The 26,455-nt window shown below is 39.1% G+C and overlaps 3 protein-coding genes and 2 pseudogenes across 3 annotated transcripts; 1 reads left to right on the top strand and 4 right to left on the bottom strand.

Annotated features, from left to right (window-relative positions):
- Positions 1-2,616: 2,616 nt before the first annotated feature.
- Positions 2,617-3,537, bottom strand: LOC113335174 (1-Cys peroxiredoxin-like). The gene is made up of 3 exons (XM_026581304.1): positions 3,411-3,537; positions 3,151-3,299; positions 2,617-3,052 (listed from the first exon to the last, which is right to left on the bottom strand). The coding sequence occupies exons 1-3, from the start codon at positions 3,526-3,528 to the stop codon at positions 2,657-2,659; spliced, it is 663 nt and encodes a 220-aa protein (XP_026437089.1). The 5' UTR covers positions 3,529-3,537; the 3' UTR covers positions 2,617-2,656.
- A 1,283-nt stretch (positions 3,538-4,820) lies between these two features.
- On the bottom strand, positions 4,821-6,409 carry LOC113335234 (annotated as a pseudogene).
- Positions 6,410-7,245: 836 nt separating this feature from the next.
- On the bottom strand, positions 7,246-7,860 carry LOC113335233 (pectinesterase inhibitor-like). The gene has a single exon (XM_026581347.1). It carries the CDS (start codon positions 7,858-7,860, stop codon positions 7,246-7,248), a length of 615 nt encoding a protein of 204 aa, XP_026437132.1.
- A 6,035-nt stretch (positions 7,861-13,895) lies between these two features.
- Positions 13,896-16,967, bottom strand: LOC113335231 (serine/threonine-protein kinase fray2-like). The gene is made up of 3 exons (XM_026581346.1): positions 16,778-16,967; positions 14,240-14,654; positions 13,896-14,076 (listed from the first exon to the last, which is right to left on the bottom strand). The coding sequence occupies exons 1-3, from the start codon at positions 16,965-16,967 to the stop codon at positions 13,896-13,898; spliced, it is 786 nt and encodes a 261-aa protein (XP_026437131.1).
- A 4,739-nt stretch (positions 16,968-21,706) lies between these two features.
- Positions 21,707-23,323, top strand: LOC113335230 (annotated as a pseudogene).
- Positions 23,324-26,455: the final 3,132 nt, after the last annotated feature.

The raw sequence follows: 26,455 nt of genomic DNA, 5'->3' as shown, positions 1-26,455 counted from the left end.
TTCTAAAGGAAATTCTGCCAAGAAATCCGCAACAAATTGTGATTTTGGTGAAGACAAAACTTCATATTTAATACCAAAGTTGCCTACTTGTGCATTCCATCTCTCCACCCTTCCTGATCTTTTAGAATTCTTCATCACTGATTCAATTGGTACTTTTGTTAATACCTTTATCTTGTGTGCTTGAAAGTATATGCGGAGTTTAAATGATGCATAAACTAATGCTAAAATTAACTTTCAATCTTTGAGTAATTCTTCTTTGCGGTATTAAAAGTTTTGCTAATGTAATAAATGGGTTTCTCCACTAGTGCGTCTACTAGCAATAACACATCACTTAATGCATGCGACGTAGTCGCAAGGTAAATCAATAATTCTTCTCCTGGTTCTGCCATTTGTAAAATAGTTGTATTCATAAGATGTTCTTTGATTCCTTGATAAGCCTTTTCACATTCATCACTCCATTTAAATTTTGCACCCTTCTTGAGTATATCAGAAAAATATTTGCATTTGTCTGATGATCGCGAAATGAATCTCCCCAGCGAAGCTAGAAGCCCATTCAACTTCTGTACATCTTTTATTGTTGCTGGTGTTGGCATGTCACGAACATGTCAGGAACTGCTTGCACTTTTTCTGGATCAACCTGTATTCCTTCCTTTGACACAATGTAGCCTAAAAATTTTCTCGATGCAACTCCAATAGTACACTTCTCGGGATTCAATTTAATGTTATACTGCCGCATTTGTTCAAAAATCTTCCTCAAGTATTGTACATGGTCTTTAGCTTCTTTACTCTTTACTAACAAATCGTCCACGTATACTTCTAATGTTTTATGTATCCATTTTGCGAACACCTTCTCTACCATTCTTTGATATGTCGCTCCCGCATTTCGCAAACAAAATGGCATTTTCGTGTAACAATATAAACCTATAGAGGCAAAGAAAGCAGTATGTTCTTGATCTTCTTCAGCGAGAGGGATTTGGTTATACCCTTTGTATCCATCTAAAGATGATACCCTATCGTTTCCCGCTGCGGATTCTACCATTTGAGGAATATCTGGTAGCGGAAAACTGTCTTTGGAGCAAGCTTTGTTTAAATCAGTGAAATCTATGCAAATCCTGATTCCTTTGTTTTTCTTTGGGACAATGACCATATTCGCTATCCATTCTGGGTATTTAGCTTCTCTTATGATTCCCGCATCAAGCATTTTCTGTAATTCTTCTTCTATTTGGGAATCGTAAGTTTTTGCAATTTTTCTTATTCTCTGTTTAAATGGTCTCACATTTTTGTTAATCTCCAACTTGTGGCATGCAGTTGATGGATCTATTCCCGGTATCTCATCCATGCTTCCTTCGAAAACATCTTTATATTCTCGCAACAAGTTAATAGTTCTTTCTTCTTCTTCCTTATCCATTTTGGTTCCAATTCTCAATATTAGAGGTTCATCTATAGTCCCAACGTTGCAGGAAATCCTACACTACACCACTCATATGATTTCATGGATGATCAGCTCATTTTTAGGTTTTCACTCTTAATTTTATTGATTAATTTTTGAATATTCTTACAAGAAAGATAAAGAAGTCAAGAATGATCTTTGCTCTGAAATTTCTCTCTCCTATTTACTCGTTTCTTACTCAAAAAAGATCTCCCTTTCTCTTTACAACTCGAATGACTATTTATAGGGAAATACATAGTGGATGACAGCTAATCTGTCCTTTATTTTCGGATATGGCTTGCGACATTCTCGCAACCTTACAAATGTTAATTTCGTAAGCTCTCTAATTTTCGCAGGACCATCACATCTTTCTCATGATCCTAACTGACATCATTTGTTATATTCTTCCTAAAATTGCTCTGCGACGCTATTGTGATGTGCTATTGATAATTTCGCTAAGACATTATTGTTGCGAGATTCTGATCCTATAGTATCCTTGGACCCATAAGTCACTACATCAAACCACACCAAGACCAAAACATTTTTATTTAACTTATTTTTCTCCAACAAATGTAATTTCAAAAAATGGTTCTACTTTTTTACATGATAAAATTGGCAGGATCAAATTAAGTGTAGCTCAGAGAATATACCTGAATAACCCCAATCACACTCCAAGCAACATAATTAGTTATATGCAAATATGCATACAAACCAAAAAGATCAGACTTGTGATATCTAGAAACTCACAGGGTGAGATGGGGAAATAGATTGGTTGTGAGTGCGTATAATCTGGAGGAAGTCATACACGTCTCCGAAGACTTCAACTGTCAACATAACGAAGGAAGAGATGAATTGGATGACATGCACAAGGAGTTCATATTGCGACAAGATGGATAATTAACAGTTATTCCTTAACCAATGTTGCGACAAAATGGGAGAGCACAATATATGGTGCAGACTTGTTAAATGATTTTAAGGTTTTCATTTCGGTGTTTTCCTTCACGCACAAACTAACTGGTAGTAAGAATTGTTATTGACGCAAGAATGAAGCCGTCTCAAATGGGTGAAGAATGGGCATTGGTCCACAACACAAGAATGAATGAGAAAAATTCTGAAAATCTAGAAAATGCATATTAATTTATTAGCACCTTAACTAAAGATTAAATATTAAAGTTGACAACCCGACCCTAAACCCAAAATAACAAGCTATAATGATAGTTGCTCAATTCATTCGACATTAGTGAAACGAAGATAATCTTTCTTTGAAGGGAGATCCTTAGTTTCAAAACCCTGAGGGAACATCTTCTTAGCTTCTTCATTAGTAACACTTGGAGATATCACGACGGGGTCACCCACTTTCCAGTTGGCTGGAGTTGCCACCTTGTTGCTTACTGCCTTCTGAAGTGAATCCAAAACCCTAACAATCTCATCCATGTTTCTACCAGTTGTAGCTGGATACAAGAAGCTTAACTTAACCTTCTTGTCTGTTCCAACAATATGTAGTGCCCTTGATGGCACTGGAAATCCATTAGAATCTTTTTCATCTGGATCAACCATGTTCAGTTGCTTCATGATATCTCTGTTCGGATCGGCTATGATTGGGTAGTTCACCTTGCAGCCAGGCTGCATGATCAGCCAGAAGATAGTTAGAAAAAACATATTCATCTTTTGATTCCCAAACAACAACAAGTTTAGATAGATATGATGATTTGATTACATACCGTGTAAGCCTCGATGTCTTTGACCCATTCATTGTGGGATTGAATATCATCACAAGAAAGTCCTAAAAGTTTGACACCTCTTTTCTCAAATTCACCAGAGTAGGCAGCCATTTGACCTAACTCTGTTGTGCAGACAGGTGTGAAGTCCCCTGCATTTTACGCTCAAATTAACAACATCAATACACAACAAAATGCTTCAAACTAATTAATTATCCGAACAAACAACAAAATACTTGATATATATCAGTGAAATGCTTTACCAGGGTGAGAAAATAAGATGGTCCACTGGTTCCCAACGAAGTCATGAAGCTTGAACTTTCCATGAGTGGTTTCAACTTCCAAGTTAGGAATTTCATCTCCGATTGTCAGTCCAGGCATCTTGATCAATCTGTTCTTCTTGATCTCTGAATACAAAAACTGTTTTGAGAATATCCAAGTGATCAGACGATTCCTTAAATATATAGGGTGAGGAAAGAAAGTTTAGTGGGTATCAAGAAAGTGGTAGAACGTGGCACACCTGAGCATAGTGGGTCCGAACGGTTGCAAATTTGATGTGGTGCATGAGATGGCCTTATGTTGGCATGAAGAAAGGGAGCGTCTAGCACGCGCTCGCAACTAATATTGGTTGTTTAGCCTAGTTTGGTACGTTTTGAGTTATTTTTAGCTACAAAATAAGGAATACGTCCCAGCTTTTCGCAGGAACTTATATTCCCTTTATTTGGTTAGATTTTCTAGTGATATATCTTTATCTATTTAGATTTTAGGGATCTTCTGCTTTATTTTCTAGGCTTCGACAAGGAATTTTTTTATTTTTTTCCTACACTGGTCATTGACCACAACAACTAGCAAACGACTCTCACACCTCTGATTTCAGCTCTACCAGCTAAATCATCACTAACCAGATGTCTGACAAGGAAATTTGTAAGCCTTTATGAAGGCTGCTTTGTTTAATTATTACGGGGAATTAGAGATTATGAAAAAATCACCTCCAGTTGAGAAGTTTTATAAAATGTGTCGTTGTTTTCGTTTATTTATAAGATTGCAAGACTTGCATGTCAATAGCGTGCATAACTAAAGCTTATATGTGTTTGCACGTAGACAAATCTTTGATTGTCTGAAAAAGCGTCTGGCCAGAGGCTCTCAAGTTTGAACCCGGCAAGAGAGCACAATTTGGTACGTGGAGGGCGCGACTGACGTACTAGGTGTTAACTATGCTGGAAGGAACTTATTATTCATTCATACCCCCAAAGTATAGAAAATTTCTAGTCAGATTTAAGGCTATTACATTTTTTGATAATTTTTTCCCTACTATCCAGACATTCATAATTAGACACGGACAACCATTGCTAGGATTTTCCAAGCTATCCAGCTAGTCAGGTGGACAAAGCCATATTGAGATCAAGATGTCTCCATCAAAGCCGCCAAGGTGTTAATATTAGAAGCCATAATGGATTAAGATCTCCCCAGCAAGGAACCCATAAATCATAAGCATTCACCTTTTAGACTTAAAAATCGAAATGCAGATATATTGTTGGGGTTATGATGATTAATTAACGCACAAACTAAAATTTTTCCATTGAAACCAGAAACTAAAAAAAAAACAAACATGAAATCTTACTGATTCTCCAGGTCTTAGTAACTGTAGAATATCGTACCACTTACTAGTTATTCTACACAAGGGTTATCAATGTCTTGTTATCAGGTGTTTTATTCTTTGCCTTTTTCTCTTCTTCTTCTTCCATGGTGTCACAAATGATCTCACCTCTTGTCTCTGGCAAACAAAAAATAAACAACCCGCAAACAATAATCACCAATCCAAATACTCCATATGATAAGAATCCATTGTCATCAACTCCTCTTTCAGCTGCAATCAATATTGGACTAAAAATACCACCAAAAACAAGAGCTTGTCTCGCCATTGACAATGCTGAATTCCTCACGCAGGTTGGAAATAGTTCTAATGTGTATATCAATAGCACGTTAAACGCCGTACATGCGCTAAAGAATGATACGAGTTCAACTCCGATTCTCAATGCTTGTTGTCCTTGGTGGATAACCACACACATGATGCTACAAAAACCACTCAACATTGTGAAAAACAACATAGAACTTCTCCTTCTCAGCCTTCCTATTAGAAAATAGGTGATTAACGACGATGGCAACTCTGATAGTGCATTTAACGTAACACTTAAATAAAGACTTGAAGCCAAATTCCCAACGCCTAAGGGGATCCCGTAGTACATCATTCCGACTCCGAATGAAACTACCATAACGGCCGATAGTCTTCTAAATCCCACAACATTTTGATTGAGGCGTATAAATCTGTGTTGGATTGTTCTGGCTCTACAGATAGGTCTATACCAGATAAACTTATGCTCAACATATTATTATTACTTCCATAGAAATCAGGAGAAGCAATACTTTTCAAAGTATCAATGGCTTCTTCTTTTCTTCCTTGCACCATTAACCACCTTGGTGATTCATAAGTCATGAAGTGAACTATAATAGAGTAAACCATTGCTGGAACTGAAGTTAAGATATAGAGAATTCTCCAAGAAGATCCTCTTGTGAAATAAGCCATGACTGGTAATGATAAGAAACCAAGAGTGAAACAAATGAATCCAATAATATCCACCTTATCACGGCGACTTTTTCCAACGATTTCTGTTGATAGAACAAGTGAGCAAGTACCTATTGTGGCCCGGCCGAACCCGGTTACGAATCTCAGAATTGAGTAGATCCAAATATTAGGTGAAAACGCAGTTAACAAAGTTGATGGAGACATTATAAGACATGATAAGACTAATAAGTTTTTCCTACCGAGTGACGAGTCGGCTAGTGTAGCAAGAACGAGTCCACCCAGTAGACAACCGAAGAAGAAAGATGAAGTTGGCAAACCTGCAATTACAGGACCCAAACAGGATAGGCCCCATTCCGAGACTGTTGATGTTTGAACCGGTTCATTCCATGCCCATGCATCTCGAGGCAGCTTACACAAGTTGGAGATCATAGTCGAGTTGCACGTACGAGGATCTATACAGTGCCATGCTGGTTCTGCATCTGCGAACACACTTATTAAAGTTTGTTGTGCATCGAAAACCCACGCAAAAGATACAGCTACGGCTTGTAGTAATTGAGCCCAGCCGAAACTTCCTATAAATCGTTCAATTGTCTCGTCTAAAGTTTTGCCATGTTTTTCTAGGAGAGGATGAGTTTGAGAATCATCCGAGTTGAGAAGAATGTTTGATGTATCTGCCATGGTAATTGTATAGAAATCGGTGCCTAAGCTTGGAATTTTAGGTATAAAAATTAATGGAGTATTGATCGAGACGAAAGCAATCTGCTAAGAGAAATTCACCCATATAAAAAACAAAACTAGTCATAAAAACCCAAGGTGACTAAACTTGTGGTATAAAAACCTCACTCAAATGTTGAGATTCATTAAAACTCCATCATAAACAAACTGATACAAAAACCACAAATTTTTAAAAATTGATACAAAAACCCCAAATTTAAATGTTGGTTTTATCAAATTTTATTTTGGTTTTACCAACATTTAAATTTGGAGTTTTTGTGTTAATTTTGTTTTGATAGAATTTTTGTGTTACTTTTGTTTTGATGGATTTTTTGTGGAAGGATGGTGACACCTGGAGTTATAACTCGCGGACCGTGAAAAAAAAAAAAAGAGAGATTGAGAATTTAATAAACCGTTAAGTGAATGCAATATAGCCTGCCTGTATATATATATAGGCTTGCAGCTGGACATCCACTGCTACTGGGATTCCTAGAATACCTAGAGTTCTGAATAACTAGAATTTTAAATAACTAGGACATCTAGATAACAAGTCTGCCATGCCAGATATTCTACGCGGACTTGATGTTTGAAGTACACCAAGTTATGATCAATGAACGAGGTTTTTCAAAAAAAAAAAAAAAAAAGATACAGAGCGTTTAACAATTCACTCAACTTCAACAAAACATAAAAAACCATTCATTCAAATGATTTAGAAATTGAGTCCCAGTTTTAATTATAGAAAAGAAAAAGATACCCTACCTAAGTACTTCTAATTATAGAAAAGAAATAAAATCTGATACTCAAAGAATACGGTTTATCGCGCAGACTAAGATGTCAGTAATATCACCCAAGTTTTGGTTCTTTTCTGCCAATGGTGACTGCATTTTTGGCTCATCTGTGAAGACGTTTTCGCAATGATCAACTCGTACCCCAATATCATTTGCATGTCCTTTTGCTGTTCCATATTTTCCGTCATCAAGCTCTTCTCCAGCAAACCTAAGATCGTCAAGAATAACTTGATAAAGAAGATCACACATTTGGTAACGACGCTTTAGTTCAGGAGGAGCACTGTCAAACAAATTCCTGTTATAGGTTTGGGCATCAGTAGCACTAACGAATGCATGGTTAAGCGCGATGCTAGCAAGACCAAAAAGATCAAAATATTCAGTACGAGGATCGTTTTCAAGCATGTCTAAGCAGAAGTTAGGATTTCGGGTTTGTATGCAGACTTCAGCAACAAGGCCTCTGGTGAGTTTCTTGCCGATGTTGAGTTTTCCTTCAGTAATTGTAGCACTACTGATGCAAAACAATAACACCGCCAAAACAAAGGAAGAAGAGGCGGAGAACTTAGGGAATGTAAAGAGAACTGCCATGTCTGTTTCTTTTTCGTTTTTGGGCGGCAATTGTGACTCCATATTTGATATGCGTGGTGTTATTATATAGTACTAAGCTATGGATTTTTAGAAGGTCTTAATTATTTAGGGAACTATATTGACAAATTTGAGTAACTCGAATTAGTTATCTTTCTTTCTTCTAATATAGGGATTTTATTTCTGTTTACAATTACCTTCAAGAAAACAAAAATCTGTTTACCACCTCATTTTACTTTAAATGTGCTTTTTCTTACCAAAGTAACTCAAATTAGATATTATTTTGATTAATATATAGGATTTTTCTTTTCACTTAAGGATATTTTCTTGCCAAGCTCATTATTACTTTTTCGTTGTGAGGATTTTATTTGTATGTAATTTGATATTATGTTGACATTTTCTTGCCATTTTTTTCTTCTTTTTTTTTATATTAGTTCGATACATGGTTCAATGGAGTAAAAGAAAGAAAAGAAAAGCGCAGGTTCGAACCCTGCTGTTGACGTTCGTTGTTAACCAACTAACCGATGGTTCAATGGAGTGGAGGCTAGTGGATGGGCTACATTATAGGGGTTCGAATATCTATAGCAATAGTTTTGTTTCCTTTTTCGAATATCTATACATGGCATAGTCCCAGACCTCCCCGGACAAATGTGAAGCCATTGAGCCTGTCTCCTGAGCAGATCGAGTCCAATCCCCATCATATTTATAAAACATGTCCACTGAGCCCCGCCCCATCCTATGCATAGGAAGAGAGGGTTAACAGCACAATCAAGATATTACGTGCAACTACATTGAATAGTTCAAGTACCAATCCTTTGCATAACCCCAGCGCCTAACCCTGTTAGTGAAGTACATGTTACCTTCATCACCCTACCTCTTTTCACTCAGTAATAATCCCAAGTCTGAAAGGACACTATGTAAATGAGCAATTTGGAGGCGTTCAAGTCATTAATGCAAAAACAGCCTGCATGTCTTTTTGTTTTAGTATCCCGGGACGGCTGGATCATCCGTTGACATTAGTGCTACTGGAATTTTCCGCTTAGGGGCACTATCTAGAGTTTCTCCCATAAAGCTACAGTAGCTTCATAAACACAGGGGCTCAACACTCATGTTTGTAAGGTAAATATTTTCACCTCCAAACACGAATCTGATGATGATGATATCGATCGAACTGCTGCCTTTATTTCTGCGTGAACGCTGTTGGGATACCTGCAAAAAACTCTCCGATGCTTAAGTTAGTTAGAGTTTTTCACAAGAATTTGTGTGGAGGAGATTGCTTACCAGTTAGGGTTGTGAACCCCTCTATTTATCTGTTGCGAATTAGGGTCTTACTCTAATTTTGAGGTAAACATGAATCGTCGTTACTTGCCTTGTATGCCTCATGGCATTAATCTTTCCTGCATGCCTCCTGGCATTAATCTGCCTTGCATGCCTCCTTGTATTAATCTTCCCTGCATGCCTCCCTGTATTAACTTGCCCTGCATGCATCTTGGAAATGAATTGGTCAACAAACCTTCTAAAACATTTCCGGAATCTTCCTCTAGAGTTATGGAATTAGCTAAGCAAAAGGATATAAAAGACCAAGCCCAAGAGTTGGTACAATTGGCTAAATCCATGCAGAGGGGCGGAAATATCTACAGGCCAAATGAACTGGGGCTGATAAACCCATCGAATCACTAGCTCGGCTCGTGAGTTGGATTGACTGAGTTGACTCGGATGGGGCGTAAATATCCAACAGTTCAAAGTGGTGGGGTGAAAACATCTAGAGACCACCGAAGTAAGTTACATCGAAAAGCACAGGAAAAAGTCAGCTTTTGCGGGACGGAGTCAGGAATGGCCGCCGGAATCTATCGCCGGCCATTGGTGCTATTGTATCCGGAGAAGACCACCGGTGACGGAGAAGGTGACCGACAGTAGGTGACGTCAGGATGACACCCTATATGTTAACGTCACCCGCTGACTCTGCAATTCTGCTGACGTGGCATCTTAGTTGCTGACGTGGTACACTACATGGCACTTTACTACTGGTATGTCACGCTGACATGACACACACCACTCACGTGGCATGCTGAAGTGGCACTTACTACTGACGTGGCACTTACTCTTGACTTGTTATGCTGACGTGGCATATTACTTCTGCAGTGTCATGTTGACGTGCCTTCTTACTGTTGATGTGGCATGCTGACGTGGCTGCAGTGATGGGGTCCTTACTTGGTTGATTTGCGTCTATGCACACAGGCTTCTATGTACAATGCTTTGTGAGGCCTAGTTAGCCATGCTTTGCTAATAAAAGGGGCATATTAGGCCCAAGTAAGCCCATTTTGATGTAAAATATAAGGGTACAAACATCTCCCTCTCGTAATCCATAATTTGTTATGAGTTAAGAAGTTCGGGTTACCCAATTCTATCCGCAAATGAACTTCGCATTTTTCTGGGTGTTGCATAGCTCGCCCCCAAGAGCGTTATGGGTGTTATGCAACTCGCCTCCTAGGTATTGTTTTCTTTGTGAGGTGAGGTGTTATATATCTCGCCCCCAAGTGATTGAGGTGATATAAAACTCGCTCCCAGTATGTTGTTTGTGTCATGCTGCTTAATGCTCACCCAAGGGTGCACTTCCTTGCTGCATTTTTCTCACGCTTGGAATGAAAGTGAGTTTTTCTACTATCTTGAATTCGCGCAGGGGGCCAAGCCCACTATTCAATATGCGGCAGAGTCGAGATCAGATGTGTACATTTTCCAATGTCTGGAAAGGAGAAAATGTTCGCCACATTTGTTGATGGGAATACGCTTGGAATAGGGTAAAAATGTTCTAACTGTGCATTTACCATATCTGCGAGGTGTTGGAGATGCTGCTGACAACGGACTCGAACTATACTGCTTCGCCATTTAAGACTAGATGCGGATCGAACCATCCGCATCAGCTTACAATTAAACATGGGCAATTTTAAAAGAATGTGGAAAACCAAAATAATATTGAATTAATTATCTGAATATGAATAACAATATAAGTACGTATTTCCCAACAACAGTTTCCTCGGTCAGGGAGCTCGGGGGAGTGGTACGAAGACGTCTAGTCCACACTTATCGAACGGTCAGGGACTAAAAACTGGATGCAATTCGTTGGCGGGCCTTTTAGGAATTGGAGCGTGCTCTTTGGAACGACACACATTTCTGCGCGTATTCTTTAGCATCTTTCTGCATGTATCGTCAAAAGTACCCCTAGCTAAGTATCCTGTGCGCGAGACTGCGCCATCCAGAATGGTTGCCAGATATTCCTTCATGAGCCTCTACCAATATTTGTTGTCCTTCCTCGGCTGATATGCATCGCAAAAATGGATCCAACGTTACAGGTTTGCGGTACAACTATCCCTCGATCATTGAATATCTCTATGCATTCTTTTTCAATTTTGAAGCGAGTTTCTCATCTTCTGGGAGTTCACTGGTTGTAAAATACCGAATATAAGGTTGAGGTCAGTCTGAATCGTTTTCAGCAGGATTGCCTGAATCGTCTATCAATGGATTGTCAACATCCATATTGTTGTCAAAGTTTTAGACATGTTCCTGTGATGATGTTGTTACCCTCTCGCCCCCACTAGCGTGTTCGAGAGCCAGAACAAAGTGGATGTCGGAGATGCTAGGTAACTCTTGGAAATCCACTGCAACGAAACGGGTGGTATCAGTTTCGACTGCGGAAGACGGATATGCTAAAGCGTCTGCGTGCCTGTTTTCCAACCATGGTCGCTGCCCAATAGAGAATTGGTTGAGTTCATTTACCATCTCTCCCATACGATCTAAATAAAGGGTCATCCTCTCTTCCTTGGCTCTGTAGGTCCCCAGAAACTGGTTACTACCAACATAAAATCAGTTACCAGCTTCACGTTCTTCGCATATAACTGTTTGACAGCTTTTAAACCAATAATTGTTGCTTGATATTCAGCTTCATTATTTGATGCTCGAAAGCCCAATCTAGTCGCTTTCTCGATCCTCGAACCTTCGGGAGTAAGGATGGCACATCCAACTCCAGCTCCACCAACATTTGATGACCCATTAGTAAACACAGTCCATAGTGGATCAGTGTATCAACCTCCATTGCGGACTCTCCCCCAGTCTGATTAGTGGTTGACTCTATGGGTTTGTTCAACAACTCTTCTTCTTCGGTAACTATTTCTATGTCGTCCACAGGGAAATCTTCTAACAGTGCAGCCAGATCGTGTCCTTTCTCTGCAGTTCTAGTTTCGTACTTGATTTCATACGCCCCCAGAAAATTCGACCATATGGCTAGTCGGATGGAATCATCAGCAAGTTCCGGGATTCTCTTCAACGAATATTCAGAGTAGACTATGATCTGTCTCCCTTGGAAATATGGTTTGAGGCGACGAGATGCATGAAATAGTGCAAGTGTTATCTTTTCAATTTTTTTGAACCCCATTTCCGCCACCGTCAAATATTTACTGACGAAGTAAACATGCTTTTCATGTGGATCAGTGACAAACAACACTGCGCTTATAGTGTTCTCCGTTGCATCTAGGTAAACTTCGACAGCTTGCCCAGTATTTAGACTCGCCAATACCAGGGGAGTTGACAAATTTTGTTTGATTTCATTGAATTTTTTTTCGCATTCATCCATCCAACCGAAATTCACTACTTTGTTCAAAACGTCAAAGAATGGTTTGAATCGATCCGACAAGCGTGAAATGAAACGATTTAAAGCTGTTAATTGTCCCGCTAGTTTCTGGACCTCCTTCTTCGTTCTTGGGGATGTCATCTCTCTAATGGCTCTGATTTTCTCTGGATTCGCCTTGATACCTCTGTGCGTCATCAAGTACCCAAGGAACTTTCCCGAGGATAGCCCGTATGAACATTTTGCTGGATTTAGCTTCATACGGTATCGCCTCAAGACATCGAACATCATATGTACATCGAGAAAATGAGACTCCTTTTGCTCAGATTTCACTACTATATCGTGGATATATAATTCAATCGTCTTCCAAATGAAATCTTTGAACATATGGTCTACCAAATGTTGGTAGGTCTCCCCTGCGTTCTTTAGCCCGAACAACATTACAATATAGCAGTAAACTCCCCTGTCAGTCACAAAGGCAGTATGTTCTTGATCTCCATCGAACAAAGGTATTTGGTTATACCACGAAAAACCGTCCATGAATGACAGTCTCCCGTACCCTGAGGTTGCATCCAAAAAATCTCTGATCCGCGGAAGCGGGTACGGATCACTCAGACATGCTTTATTTAAATCTTTAAAATCTATACAGACACGAATTTTACCATTCTTCTTTGGAAAGGAAATGACATTGGAAAGCCAGCGAGGATACTGTACCGGTCGAATAAAGCCTGCTTCCAACAACTTCTCGACTTCTATAACAACTCCATTTTTTTTGCTCTGCGTCATATTCCTAATTTTCTGACGAACTGGATGGAACTTCTCATCAATCATTAGCCTGCGACAGGCTACGTTCTGATTTATTCCAGGCATTTCAGCAAAACTCCAGGCGAAAACGTCAACGTTTGATCTTAACAATTTAATAAAACCATCGCGTCCGTGCTCGGGTAGATATGCCCCTACAAACGTGGTTTTGTGCTTCTCATCCCCAATCTGGACCTCGATCAGTTTCTCTACTGTTGGGGGTTCAGCCGCGTCCTCTCCCACATATGATTCTGTAGGTAGGGAGAGGATTCTGTAATTTTTATTTTTGTTCGACTTGCAGGATACGGTGGCCGCTAACTTCTGATTTCCTATGTTCATCCATAGCATTATCGTGACACTTGTGGGCAGCCATCTGGTCACTTCTAACCTTCATGATCCCTTCAGGGGTAATAAACTTCAGGCGTTGATGATACGAGGATATGACTGCACCGATCGCTTGCATCCAATCTCGTCCTACGATCGCATTATAAGGAGCTCGACAATCCAGCAACAAGAAACTGCCTAGAATGGACTTGTCAGCCACTGTTATAGGCATCTTTACTTTCTCAATCTCCTTTGTAACTTCTCCACTGAATCCGATAATTGGATTTTATTCCTTCTCGATCAAGTCGTGCGAGAGATTCATACATGAATAGGCTCATGAAAACAACACACTTACTGAGCTTCTCGTACCCACTAGAATACAGTGTACACGAAACATGCCAATCCAAGTTGTTATAACAATAACATCATTGTGGGGAGCATATACACCTATCATGTCTGCTTCAGAAAACTCGATCTTTGTGTATCCAAGCTCCATAATTTCTGCTCCATTTCCACTGAAAAAATCGATGTGATTTGTCACGTACTATTCCTTTAATTGCCTGAGCTTTCTCCTGGTCTCATCTTTTGATGCCCGTCTAGTCATTGAATGGATCCTAGCATGAATGACGTTAATCATGTGTGCATTAATCACATGTGTTGAGCCAAATTGTCTCGAACCTTTCCGAAAATCCCTTTTTCATGTACACTTGTAGCTTTCCAGCGTCTATCATTCGCTGGACTTCGATCTTTAAGGAGAGACAATTCTCAGTATTATGACCAATGTCTTTATGATAATTGTAGTATTTACTTTTATCACGTTTATCGCGTATCTCCGCTGGAAAATGCCGTGGGGGGCTCAAATCCTTGCTTATTTTCTCATACAAATCTGTAAGACGTATGTTCAACGGTGTCAGCTTCATATCATGATGTTTCCGATATCCAGTTTCCGTTCGTTCCCCATGGTTTTTTTCTCGAACTTCTCCTCGATCATCATGCTGCCCACCCGAACGGTTCTTCGACTTGTCTTTCTTCCCATCATTTGGATGGTTGAATGATCTATTAACTTCTCTTGTTTCTCGATCTTTTGAATCATCTGTCAAGAAACCGAGATTACGTTAATCTCTAACCGGAATGTTTCCGTAGAAGTCAGTTCCATGAAACATCCTACTTTAGATAACTTAGCATCCGTCTCTTACATCTTTAGATTAGCATGATCGAATACTAGCACGAATATATGATCAATATTATAATAGACAATCACACACGACACAAAGATTACGTGGTTCACCTTTGTAGGCGACATCCACGACCAAAACCACCCCGAGAATCTTCATTATCATAACAAGTTATTACATTGATACACATCACGTAATCAACTAGTTATGTAACCCACTAGCAGTAAATATTAGAAACAACAAGACATATTACGAAGAGTTACCTCTCCCTTTGTTCTTCTTCTTCCTCTTCCATAAACTTCCACCGCCATGATTTCTTTGACTTTAGACAAGAACATGAAGAACATCATGAATTCTATCTTCTCCCATATGAACCCTAGAAACCCTAGATTTATCCCATACCCGTTCTCACTACAAGTCACTCATCTCACATTGATTTTTTCCAATCACCAACCATTGTAGGACACAACGGTTATGACCCAATCACTCTCATAAAAAGAGAGGATTCTACTAGAGAATTAACCAAGAGAATTAATTTCTACTCATAATATAAGACCTCTTATATAGTATACAAATCCTTGCTCCCCAAGTATTAGAACTCCTAAAAATAGACTCACACCTTAATTAGGAAATCCTAAACTAGGAAACCACATAACTTGGGAAGCACCCTAGTTACGTTCCGGTGAGTTCTGGAATCTTCACGGAACAAAACCCCAACATCATCCTCAACTCGAGCGTATTCTTCTGCTCGATCATACAGTTCTTTCAGAGTCTTCGGTGGTCTATTGACCAAGGAATCCTGCACACCTCTTTGATCATACTGGTATGCATGTTTGTAAGACGCAATGACGACTTGATCGTTTGCACCATCCACATCGGCCAAGTATTGCTTGAAGCGTCGAGTAAACTGTCTGATGCTTTTCTCCTTCCGAATTCCAAGAAGGAACATTGTGTGGCATCCCTTCCGATCACGTTTCTTGTATTTGTAGTGAGATCAGGATTCGTCAACCAACTTATGGTAAGTCCCGATCGACTGTGCCGGGAGCTGACTGAACCACGTTATTGCTCCACCGGTCAGTGACTGTGGAAACATCTTGCACATCAACTCATCGATGTACTGCTACAGAGTCATGGAAGTTTCATAGTGTAAAACATGTTGATTTGGATCATCTGTTTTCTCATCGAATTCTGGCGGCTTAGGAACCTGAAAATTCACTGGCGGCCGGAATTCTCTTATTTTCAGTTTGAAAGGAGCTCCTGCGGCTCGATGCGACCTGTCTATCCTTTCCTCTATGGAGCGGTTTTTCGACATTACTTTGTCGATCATCCTGCAAAGGCGAGCATCCGTTTTTGCGCTTACGTCTCCATCAGAGGAACTGTCTTCCTGCTCATAGTCCTGATCTTCCGGAATATCAACTTTTAATCTTATTCTTTTCCTCTAGGGTTCAGTGGATTCTCTACCTTTCTCCGAACGAGCATAGTAATCACGTGAAAATTCTCTCTTATCGTGCCGATATTAAAATTCATCTTCTTCATTCCTGAGACGTTTTGAGCGGGCGGTGGTTCTGGCCGTACTATGATGAGTTGTAGTTAGCCGTGCTCGGGTTCCTGCTCGCCGGTCTCGTACATGCCTTCGTCTAGGTAGATATCCTGTGACCAACAGATTTTTCTCTGGTCTATCAAGATCGATCACTTCTCTATTTTGGTCTGCATGTCGCGGGATAACTCGACTTCCAAGGCTCTCCAATACAGACCGACCCTTCTGGTTGTTCAGATTACCAGTCCTTGCTCGAGATTGGTTCTCACGTTCTAATATCAAGAGAGCGTTCTCTTTCTCCACCTCGTTCAGCTGATAGCGCAACAATTCTTCCTCTGTACTAGGAGTCGTCGTTCGTCCATCTCGCAGGTCATGTCTATCGTCATTCCTCCTTGACGGGCTGTCGAATACATGCTTTATGTTTACTCGAACTCGTGGGTTTTCTCCATCAAGGTATGGAGTCAACATTCATTCCTTCGTCTTCAACCATCGGTTGTTTTTTACTTCTCCGATTATTCAGATCTGGGGTTCTGTCACGAACACGATCTCGATCTCGACCACGATCTAGGGTTCGGTCACGAACACGATCACGACCATGTCTGTTTCCGGTAAGTAACGCAGGTGCTGATTGAACTGAGTGTCGAGGTATGCTAGCAGAAGTGATCTTATGTGCAGTTTGTCTTACTTTTGCCATAATCTCGATCCTGGAAAAACACAATCTATTTTTTCATTCCCCTTAGTCGGCGCCAATGTTTGTAAGGTAAAATATTTTCACTTCCAAACACGAATCTGATGATGATGATATTGATCGAACTGTTGACTTTCTCTCTATGTGAGAAGTGTTGGTGGGTACCTGCAAAAAACCCTCAGATGCATAAGTTAGCTAGAGTTTTTCACAGGAATTTGTGTGGAGGAGATTGCCTACCATTTAGGGTTGTAAACCCCTCTACTTATCTGTTGCGAATTAGGGTCTTACTCTAATTTTGAGGTAAACATGAATCATCTTTACTTTCCCTGCATGCCTCCTGACATTAATCTTCCCTGCATGCCTCCTGTGATTAATTTTCCCTACATGCCTCCCTGTATTAATCTGTCCTGCATGCCTCCCTGTATTAACTTGCCCTGAATTCCTCCTGGAAATGAATTGGTCAACAAACCTTCTAGACATTTCCAGAATCTTCCTCTAGGGTTATGGAATTAGCTAACCAAAAGGATATAAAAGACCAAGCCCAGGAGTGGTACAATTGGCTAAACCTACTCGGTGGGGCGGAAATATCCACAGGCCAAATGAACTGGGGATGATATATCCACCGAACCACTAGCTGGGCTCGGCTGGTGAGTTGGCTCGACTGAGTTGACTCAGATGGGGCGTAAATATCCAACTGTTTAAAGTGGTGGGGTGAAAAATCCAGGGACCACCGAAGTAAGTTACGCCGAGAAGCACAGGAAAAGTCAGTCGCTGCCGAGACGGAATCAGTAATTGCTGTTGTTGTAGCTGGAGAAGACCATCGGTGACGGAGAAGGTGACCGGCAGCGGGTGACGTCATAGATGTTAACGTCACCCGCTGACTCGACGATTCTGCTGAATGGCAGCTTACGTGTCATCTTAGTTGCTGACGTGGCACACCCACGTGACACTTTACTGCTTGTATGTCACGCTGACGTGTCGTGCTGACTTGGCAATTTCTGCTAACGTGTCAGGCTGTTGTGGCACTTAATGCTGACGTGGCATTTTATTTATGTCGTGTCATGATGATGTGGATTTTTACTGCTAACGTGGCAGCGGTGATGGGGCTCCTCACTTGCTTGATTTGCACTTATGCACATGGGCTCCTATGTATAGTGCTTTGTGAGGCCCAGTTAGCCATGCTTGATTAATAAAGAACGATTTTTTGGGGATCATGGTTTTTTTGGGAGGATCATGGTTTTATTTTGGGTAAAGGCATTAGAAGTAATTTTAGGTCACCCCATATCTAGTTATTTATTTAATATCTAATCTACTCTCTTAATTAATTTTAGGTTATGATTAGTGAATGATTTAGTTAAAAACAATTAGTGAGATTAAATTAAGAGATGGGTTTATTATTAGTTGAGTAGAATTATTGAGAGAGTAGAGTTAGAGAAGATGAAGGAGAAAAACATGGAAAATAATATTTTTTTCCAATTCACTAAGTTTGAGTATTCAAATGATGAAAACTCATCTGATTCTTCATCTCCATCCTCTCCTAGAATATTTGTTAATCTTCAAAATGATCCGGATTTGAACTGGATTTTGAACAGTTCGGTTACTTTATATGAAGAATAAGTAACCGAACTCATCTGAAGCTATAGTTCTGTTTCCCCATAAGATGAACAAGTAACCGAACTCGTCTGAAAGTGTAGTTCGGTTACTTGTTCCAAACACGCAGGTTACCGAACTCTCTAATAATTTCTAGGAGTTACAGCGTTATGTTCGGGTGGTTCTCAACTAACCGAACTTTGGTGTACAAAGTTATGTTGGTTCGCCAACTGCATGCACTTTTGATCTAACCGAACTTTACATAATATAAGAGTATATAAGTTTACAAAGTATATAAGTTTGCAAAGTTCGGTTCTTTCGCAAACTTGAACCTAACAGCTAACCAACTGAACTATGAGTTCGGTTTCTGCGATAAAATTGTGAAGTTACCAAACTTAACAAACAAAAAAAATGTGAAGTTCCAGCGTCTATTGGCTAAGTTCGGTTACTTTGTAGTTTTAAAATTTTTTGCGAACAAACCAAACTCTATTGGCTAAGTTCGGTTATTTTGGAACTCAACATAGTGGCCACAACAACACAGTTCGGTTAGACTGGATTTGTTTTTTTTTTCGGTTCTAGGGTGGAGTTCGGTTACTTTGTAATTTTAATTTTTTTTTTGCGGAAACAACCGAACAGAGAGTTCGGTGACTTAGTTTTAAATCCAATAGAACCAAACTGTTCATCGTGTTCTTCATTTTCAAGAAGTTCGGTTAGTAAACTAGGGTTTTTTGGAAAATCGACCTAACCGAACATGGCTATGTAACTCCTATTAAAACCCTATTTTGATGATTTCTATTCGATTGAAGCAATCAAAATAAAATTAAAGCGAAGGATTTGTTGGAAAATACCCCCGGAGTGGTCCCATGGCAGAATCAGGTTGCGGCTGGCGTCTTTTATAATCGATAAAATTATTATATAACCGAACTTAATTGTGATTGCATTGATGTTGTTACATTTCTTAAATCGGCGGTGGTGGCCGGTGGTGGTGGGAGGAGGTGGTGGTTATATATATATATATATATATATATATATATATAGGTGGTTATTAGGTTGGTTTTAAATTAAATTAGGTTAAGGGTAGGTTAATAATTTCAGCGTTTTAGGACACCCTTTATCACTATAGGGAAGGTGGCCTAATAAAACCATGGTCCCCTCAAAAAAACCATGGTCCCTAAAAAATCATTCCTAATAAAAGGGGCATATTAGGCCCGAATAAGCCCATTTTCTATGTAAAATATTGATTTTTGTTAGAGGGAGGACAAAAATGGATTTAAGGAGTGCAAAGAGGTTAATCAACTCGCTAACTAGGTTCAATCCTACGTTTTTTCTTAACTCCGTCAAAATTATCCTTCCTAGCCGCCCATGTTTCTCGCACATGTCCAAAAAAAACTAAAACTCCCTTTATTGTCTTCTTCTTCCATAATGAGTTATGAACCCTAGAAAACTTAAATTAAGTTTTGGAAACATCTGCTTTCTTACTGACCAAACAAACACCGAAAAGGGAAAATACAATTATGTTATTTTATGTTCAACTAATTCAGAAAATTTTGATTACAGATTGACTTTGCACCACCAGCTTGTTGCAGATTGAGCTTCATATCCAATTCTAAATGATAAAGGATTCTTTTATAATATATTTGTCTAAAATCAAAGCTCCCAATTCAGAGACATCATAGATGTCGTCATTTGACAATTGGGCATTTCCAATAACGATCATCTGTCAGTTCCCACATTTCCAATTAACATATGTCCATTAGTATAATCAGCGAAGAATTAAAACTTCCTTTTACTCAGATAATGTCCGTATTATAGTTGCTCCAAATTTAGCCTACCATTTTGTAAAAAACTCTCGAAAAGTTCTTCCAGCGATCAACGCACACAACTATTTATTGAGTTAGGGATTTTTTCACGCAAGAAGCCGATAAGAAAAAAAATGTTTTCTTTAACATGTGCCAATAATTTGTGTGATTAATAGGATATTTTAGACCATACTAGAAAAGTTTATTGAGTTGATCCTACTTATTGAGTCGATTATGATTTTTGCGCTCCTCAGATCACATCTTGCTCTCCCTTTAACAAAAATCAAAATATTACTCCCTTAGTCTTTAAAAGATAGGCAGGTTTGTGTGTAAACTTTCCGATTTTTCGGAGACGGAAGGAGTAGGGTACAAACAACTCCGCAGGTTAATTGCAATAAACCTTCAACAGTCAACATATATAATATTTTCTTTACACTGTAAGCAGAAAAGGGATATCAAAATGTTTGAGACGGCCTTTATTAAACATGAACATAAGTACTATATCAACGAAAAAAATAAAGAATAAGTTGTTATTAATCTCATCTTAGATCAGTATGAAATGAACAATATTATCGAAGGATAGATAGGAATATTCTATAAGCATAGGGGATGTTAATTATTTTAATTAGTACCATCAAAGTTGACCTTGCACATTAAGAGATACAGAGTGAGTTATTAATACAGAAAATCTTCCAAGGTTCTCTTGTAGAAATCGTATCCTAATCACAGCAATACATTCATTCTTTAACACCGGGTTTATGGGAATTAGGATGGGTTTCTGCGCAAGAAGTGAATTATTTCTAACAGCAATATATGTATTCGATGCATGTTTCTGCTCTTACCTTAAAAAAAAAGAACAATATAGGAAAACAAATTATACATTCTTAATGTTTCTGACTGATTCACATATCAACTCTAAATACAATGAATAACAATATAAAAAAGTCAATACATGCAAATAATTAAAGGTACACTAATTCTGCTTACCAGATAGAAAGATATATGCTCTCTCAAGAGAATATTATCATAAATTATATTCGTATGCTATTAGTTATTAATTAGCCAAGAACCAAAATGCTTCAATTTAGACCAGCAAACATAGCTGTAACTTAACCTTGAGAAGCTGCATGGGAATGAAAAAAGAACGAAATTGATGTTAGTTAAGAAGATAAACCAAAAAAATGATTAGAAACAATTAATATTATAAGTGATATGGTTGGTGGAAGTATCTCTGAGGTAATCAACCTTGACATTCATAAGCAGCTTACGTTGTCTTGGAACATATATAAATACTCAGATAGTCACCCCAAAACATATATACAAAAAGAGTGTTTGAGTTCTTCAAAAAATATAATCATGGAAGCAAAATGTGCTATAGTTTTCTCAGCTTTAATCTTTTCTCTCTTCAACCTAGGCGAAACAGCTACTAAAGGTAACTGGAAACTACTGAAGAAAAGTGTTGGAATTTCAGCAATGCATACTCAATTGTTGCCAAATGATCGAGTTATTATGTTCGACAGAACCGATTTTGGTCAGTCAAAAATTACACTGCCTAAAGAAAGATGTAGGAAACTTGCTGATGGTCGAATTGATTGTTCTGCTCACTCGGTCGAATTAAACCTTGTGAACCGCAATGTCCGTCCACTTACTGTCCTTACCGATACTTGGTGATCATCGGGTGCATTAGCACCAGATGGCATGCTAATTCAAAGCGGTGGATCCAACGATGGTGAACGTGCTGTACGAACTTTTCGGCCCTGCGCTAGCTGCGACTGGAAGGAAGATCGGAAAGGACTAGTTGTTCCTCGATGGTACGCGTCTAATCAAATTTTGCCAAATGGGAAATTCATTGTCGTTGGTGGTAGAGGTCAGTTGAGGTACGAGTTCATCCCTAAGAGCTCATCGAAATTGGATTTTAAAGTCTTTGCACTTCCATTTCTGAAAGAAACCAGAGATGCCGTAGAGAACAACCTATACCCATTTACTCATCTCTCACCTGATGGAAACCTCTTCATTTTCGCTAATACCAAATCGATTTTGTTTGATTATAAAAACAATCGAGTCGTCAGGAATGATTATCCAGTCATGCCAGGTGGAGTCTCACGCAATTATCCAAGTACTGGCTCATCTGTATTGCTACCTCTAAAACTTGGTTCAAGCAAAAGCACTATTGGTGCACCAGAAGCTGAAGTCTTGATCTGTGGAGGGGCACCACCAAATTCATATATTTCTGCGATCAAGGGAACATTTTTACCAGCTGCCAAATCATGCGGACGTTTAATGATCACGGCAAAACAACCAAAATGGGAAATAGAACAAATGCCGATCGAAAGAGTCATGGGTGATATGATCTTGTTACCATCAGGAGATGTCTTAATTATAAATGGCGCGAAAAAAGGCACGGCCGGTTGGTATTTAGCTAGGGAACCGGTTCTAAACCCGGTACTTTACCACCCAAAATTGCGTAAATTTGAGATAATGGAGCCATCGAAGATTCCTCGAATGTATCATTCAACTGCTGTCTTGATTACTGATGGTAGAGTATTAGTTGCGGGGAGCAACCCGAATAAGAATTACAACTTCACCGAGCAGTTCCCTACTGAATTGAGTGTTGAGATTTTCTCGCCACCATATTTAAGCAGCGGTCCTCGGCCACAAATTAGTTGGGCGAAACCTGAAACTCAAATATCTTACAAACAACCAGTTTCGATTGGTTTTACTTCGAAAAAGAACGTAGACTTGGGGAACGTTTATGTGACCATGGTTGCACCATCATTCAACACACATTCTTTCTCCATGAACCAAAGGATGATGGTCTTGGGAATCAATCAAGTACGTCAAGTCTCCAGAAAAAGCTACGTCATTGACTGTTTTGCTCCGGCCACTCCTAATATTGCACCACCCGGCTATTATCTTCTTTTTGTGGTACATAATGGGATTCCTAGTTTGGGAAGATGGATTCATATCAGTTAATATTGATAAGTGAGTGACAGTAGGCTTTTTATGTTCCATATATTCTTGGTTAGTTCATCTATCCTCGTCAAGTTGTCAACTGGTACGTTTACTTTCTGTTGTAAGAAATTTTATTGTTTAAATGCTGTAATTATTCAGAAAAACAGACGATTGCAACAATCATGGTGTTTCGTTAAATGCGTCTTCTTCTTTTTTTCTCTTTCTTTCGTTTGTTTTCATTGAGTGGAGTTTTCATTGTTTTTGTATGTAATGCTGTTTTTATTTTTGAAAAAGAGATACTTTCACTTTTTTATTTTAACCTTAAAAATAGGTAAAATTAAAATAGTGAAAATATTTTTTTCCAGAAACCAAGGGAGTATAATTTTACTGAATGGTAATTGACAATATGAAAGTGTTGCTCAACGAATAACACCTGAATAACTACATCCACCATGCACACTCCCAAATAGAGTATTTACACGACAACTTTAACCATCCTGGATATGTTTCTGGTAGTTGGTTATAGAGTTACACGATCATCATGAACTTGTGATATCTGGAATATTGGCCAAGAAATTAATGTATCAACATGATCGAGATTATATTTTATATATATATATAAATTCAGAGTATAATCGTCTGTCAATTACTTCTAATGGAACTCAACAGACAATCATTTTATAATTATAACAGAGAAGAATAGAAGGCAACATAGTTAGTTGTAACTAAAAAGGGAATAAATTTCCTTGTCAGTTTTCTTTCAAATCAAAATCTTGGAATACGTTATTTTAAACGAATATAAAGAATTTTAGAGCATCGTTATCTTGTATAAAACATCTTGATCAGATATTAAAAGAGGATTTTGATAAAATACACCCTGTAATTATTAAAGTACACCCGTTATTTTCATAATTGCTAAAATACACTCAGTTTCACTTTTCCATCCTGTTTGTTCAATAAAACGCTTAACTGTCGTTAGTGCAATCCGCTCGAGTTGACTGAGTTAACTAGGCGTTAAAATGTCCAAATACCCCAGACTGTTTCAAATCACCAAGGCTTTTTACAGCCACTATTGTGGTCCTTGTTCATGTATCATGTTCAGAAACTGCCTACAGCTTCCGACCATGGCCATAACCGATACACTGTTTCAAATCACGAAGCCTTATCTTCCCTTTCTTTAACAACTTCAATATGTTAAGTATGAGAGACCTCAATACGTACCAAGTTTGAGGTTGATCAAGTATAGTGCAAATTTGGATTTTGTACCCGTTGCAAGATCTTTTACAAGTTACCTCTAAAAATTGTTCCAGTTGATGAAATTCAAAAATTCAAAAGTTTGAAGATATAGACACCAGTTAATAAATCAAATAAAAAAATTTGACCGGGCTCTGTGAATTCACCTAATCAAAACCAAATTAAAACCATGTTTCGACAGGAAAATAAATGGATGATTACTGTCTCAAATTTCAACAACAAAATACTGATTACCTGAAACAAATCCATTAAGAAAAGATTTGGGGAAACCCATTCATTCATTAATTTGAACTCTTGATGTGTGTACATATTTCATCATCGAACACGTGTATATAGGAAGATACGTGGAGAGCATGCAGGCAAAGTCATCAAAACACGATGGCACACGCCCATAGCCAAGAAGCCTATCCCGGCGACGTAGGATCTTTGCCCAAACAAATCTAAGGGCAGAAGTTAAAAGATGCACCGAAAACACGATGTACTGCGGAGCACCAAATAACTCCCGAAGAGTTACTTTATCTCCTCCTCAAAAGAAGCTAAGATCAACGGTGAAGAGAAAGTTAACTGACATGGACGTGACAGGGGCAAAAGACACTTGTCTGACACGAGCAGGCGCCTCAACTACCCGCATTAAACACTCTGAGTAGTATACGTGTCGATCAACTCATGGAACGAACGAGGATGGCTCTGCGTGATCAAGTAATGAACGAAGACCTCCGCGTGATGGACACAAAACACAAGAAGATAAGGTTCCAACGGCCCTCAGAGATGGGTCCCACACTCTAACCCTATAGATACCCCCTCTCCACCAAGAGTGAGGGGATCGGAAAAATCAGGGAGAGAAGGAGAGAGAAAGATTGTGAGTGTAAGTTAGTCGTTTACAATATACAGACCTATGTAAACTCCAAAGTCGCTCGACTATCCCTGTAACCATCAAGTATATAGTGAAACAACAACCCCGTGGATGTAGGCCTTAGTGCTGAACCACGTAAATCCCTGTCTTATTTACATTTCAGCACTTTATATTCGCCTAACGCTCCTTGAGTTTTACTTTTATACTTCGTTTTCTTTATCTTCCCCTGCGTAAACGCCCCTCGCAATGTTATTAGATGAGGCTATGATAAACCCGAGGGTTTTGAGCCAAGGAATCAATGCAATCGTATTATCAGTGTGAGACGGTACCTAGAGTGCGAACATTGTTTGTGAACATATAGATGCCTTCGTGATTTACGTGTTCACAATTTGGCGCTAGAAACAGGGACTTCGTCCCGGTAAAAGATTTATCTTATCCTGTGATTTCATATTAAATTATCATATGATTGCTCTACTTCGTTAGCTCTGGCAGTATCTGTCGAAGCCATTCAAACTAGTTAAAAGATTTATTGCTTAGATCCATGGATTTACATTTTTTAGATCTCGTCTAGACTTGTCTTTCCGATGGGTTTTTGAAAATTTCCAAAAAGATCTACGTGCATTTTCAAAGGGATCCTTTCACGTATCCACATACCTTCAATGAACCCGTATTTTTAAAAGTTCTCGGTGGCCCTCGGGCAGTTTTTTTTCTTGGAGTAATGAATTTCGTAAACTAACCCGATCCACACAAACATTTCTGTTTCTCGCTGTTTGAAATTCCCTTGTGCAGAAAGAAAACGACAGCACGATTGAAAAGATGCAGGAAGCAGGAAAATCCAAAGCCTCGTCAAAGGAAGCACCAAGGACAACCCCGATCATCACCCGGAGCAAGCAGAAAGGAGACAAAGCCAAAATAACTAGTCATAGACAGGACATTGCGGAAATCACTTCGCCTATGAACGCTAACTCCGTTGCAGCCGCGGCCCTCAGAGCAGCGGCAACGAAGTACAGTACGGCAGCGGCAGCCCCAAAGGCTGCGGAAGCCAG

Source organism: Papaver somniferum, unplaced genomic scaffold (assembly GCF_003573695.1).
Source record: "Papaver somniferum cultivar HN1 unplaced genomic scaffold, ASM357369v1 unplaced-scaffold_139, whole genome shotgun sequence".
In the NCBI taxonomy this organism is placed as follows: domain Eukaryota; kingdom Viridiplantae; phylum Streptophyta; class Magnoliopsida; order Ranunculales; family Papaveraceae; genus Papaver; species Papaver somniferum.
Note: the sequence above shows the minus strand (reverse complement) of the source record. Positions and strands in the feature narration are given on the sequence as shown.

What these genes read in the sequence shown, in the direction of transcription:
- LOC113335174 (XM_026581304.1), bottom strand. Translation starts at nt 3,528, where the DNA reads ATGCCTGGACTGACAATCGGAGATGAAATTCCTAACTTGGAAGTTGAA. An exon ending in CATCTTATTTTCTCACCCTG is followed by an intron (nt 3,300 to 3,410) that starts GTAAAGCATTTC and finishes CGTAAAATGCAG; the next exon opens with GGGACTTCACACCTGTCTGC. An exon ending in AAGACATCGAGGCTTACACG is followed by an intron (nt 3,053 to 3,150) that starts GTATGTAATCAA and finishes CTGATCATGCAG; the next exon opens with CCTGGCTGCAAGGTGAACTA.
- LOC113335233 (XM_026581347.1), bottom strand. Translation starts at nt 7,860, where the DNA reads ATGGAGTCACAATTGCCGCCCAAAAACGAAAAAGAAACAGACATGGCA.
- LOC113335231 (XM_026581346.1), bottom strand. Translation starts at nt 16,967, where the DNA reads ATGGCAAAAGTAAGACAAACTGCACATAAGATCACTTCTGCTAGCATA. An exon ending in AGATCTGAATAATCGGAGAA is followed by an intron (nt 14,655 to 16,777) that starts GTAAAAAACAAC and finishes GTTTCTTGACAG; the next exon opens with ATGATTCAAAAGATCGAGAA. An exon ending in AAAAAGGGATTTTCGGAAAG is followed by an intron (nt 14,077 to 14,239) that starts GTTCGAGACAAT and finishes CGATTTTTTCAG; the next exon opens with TGGAAATGGAGCAGAAATTA.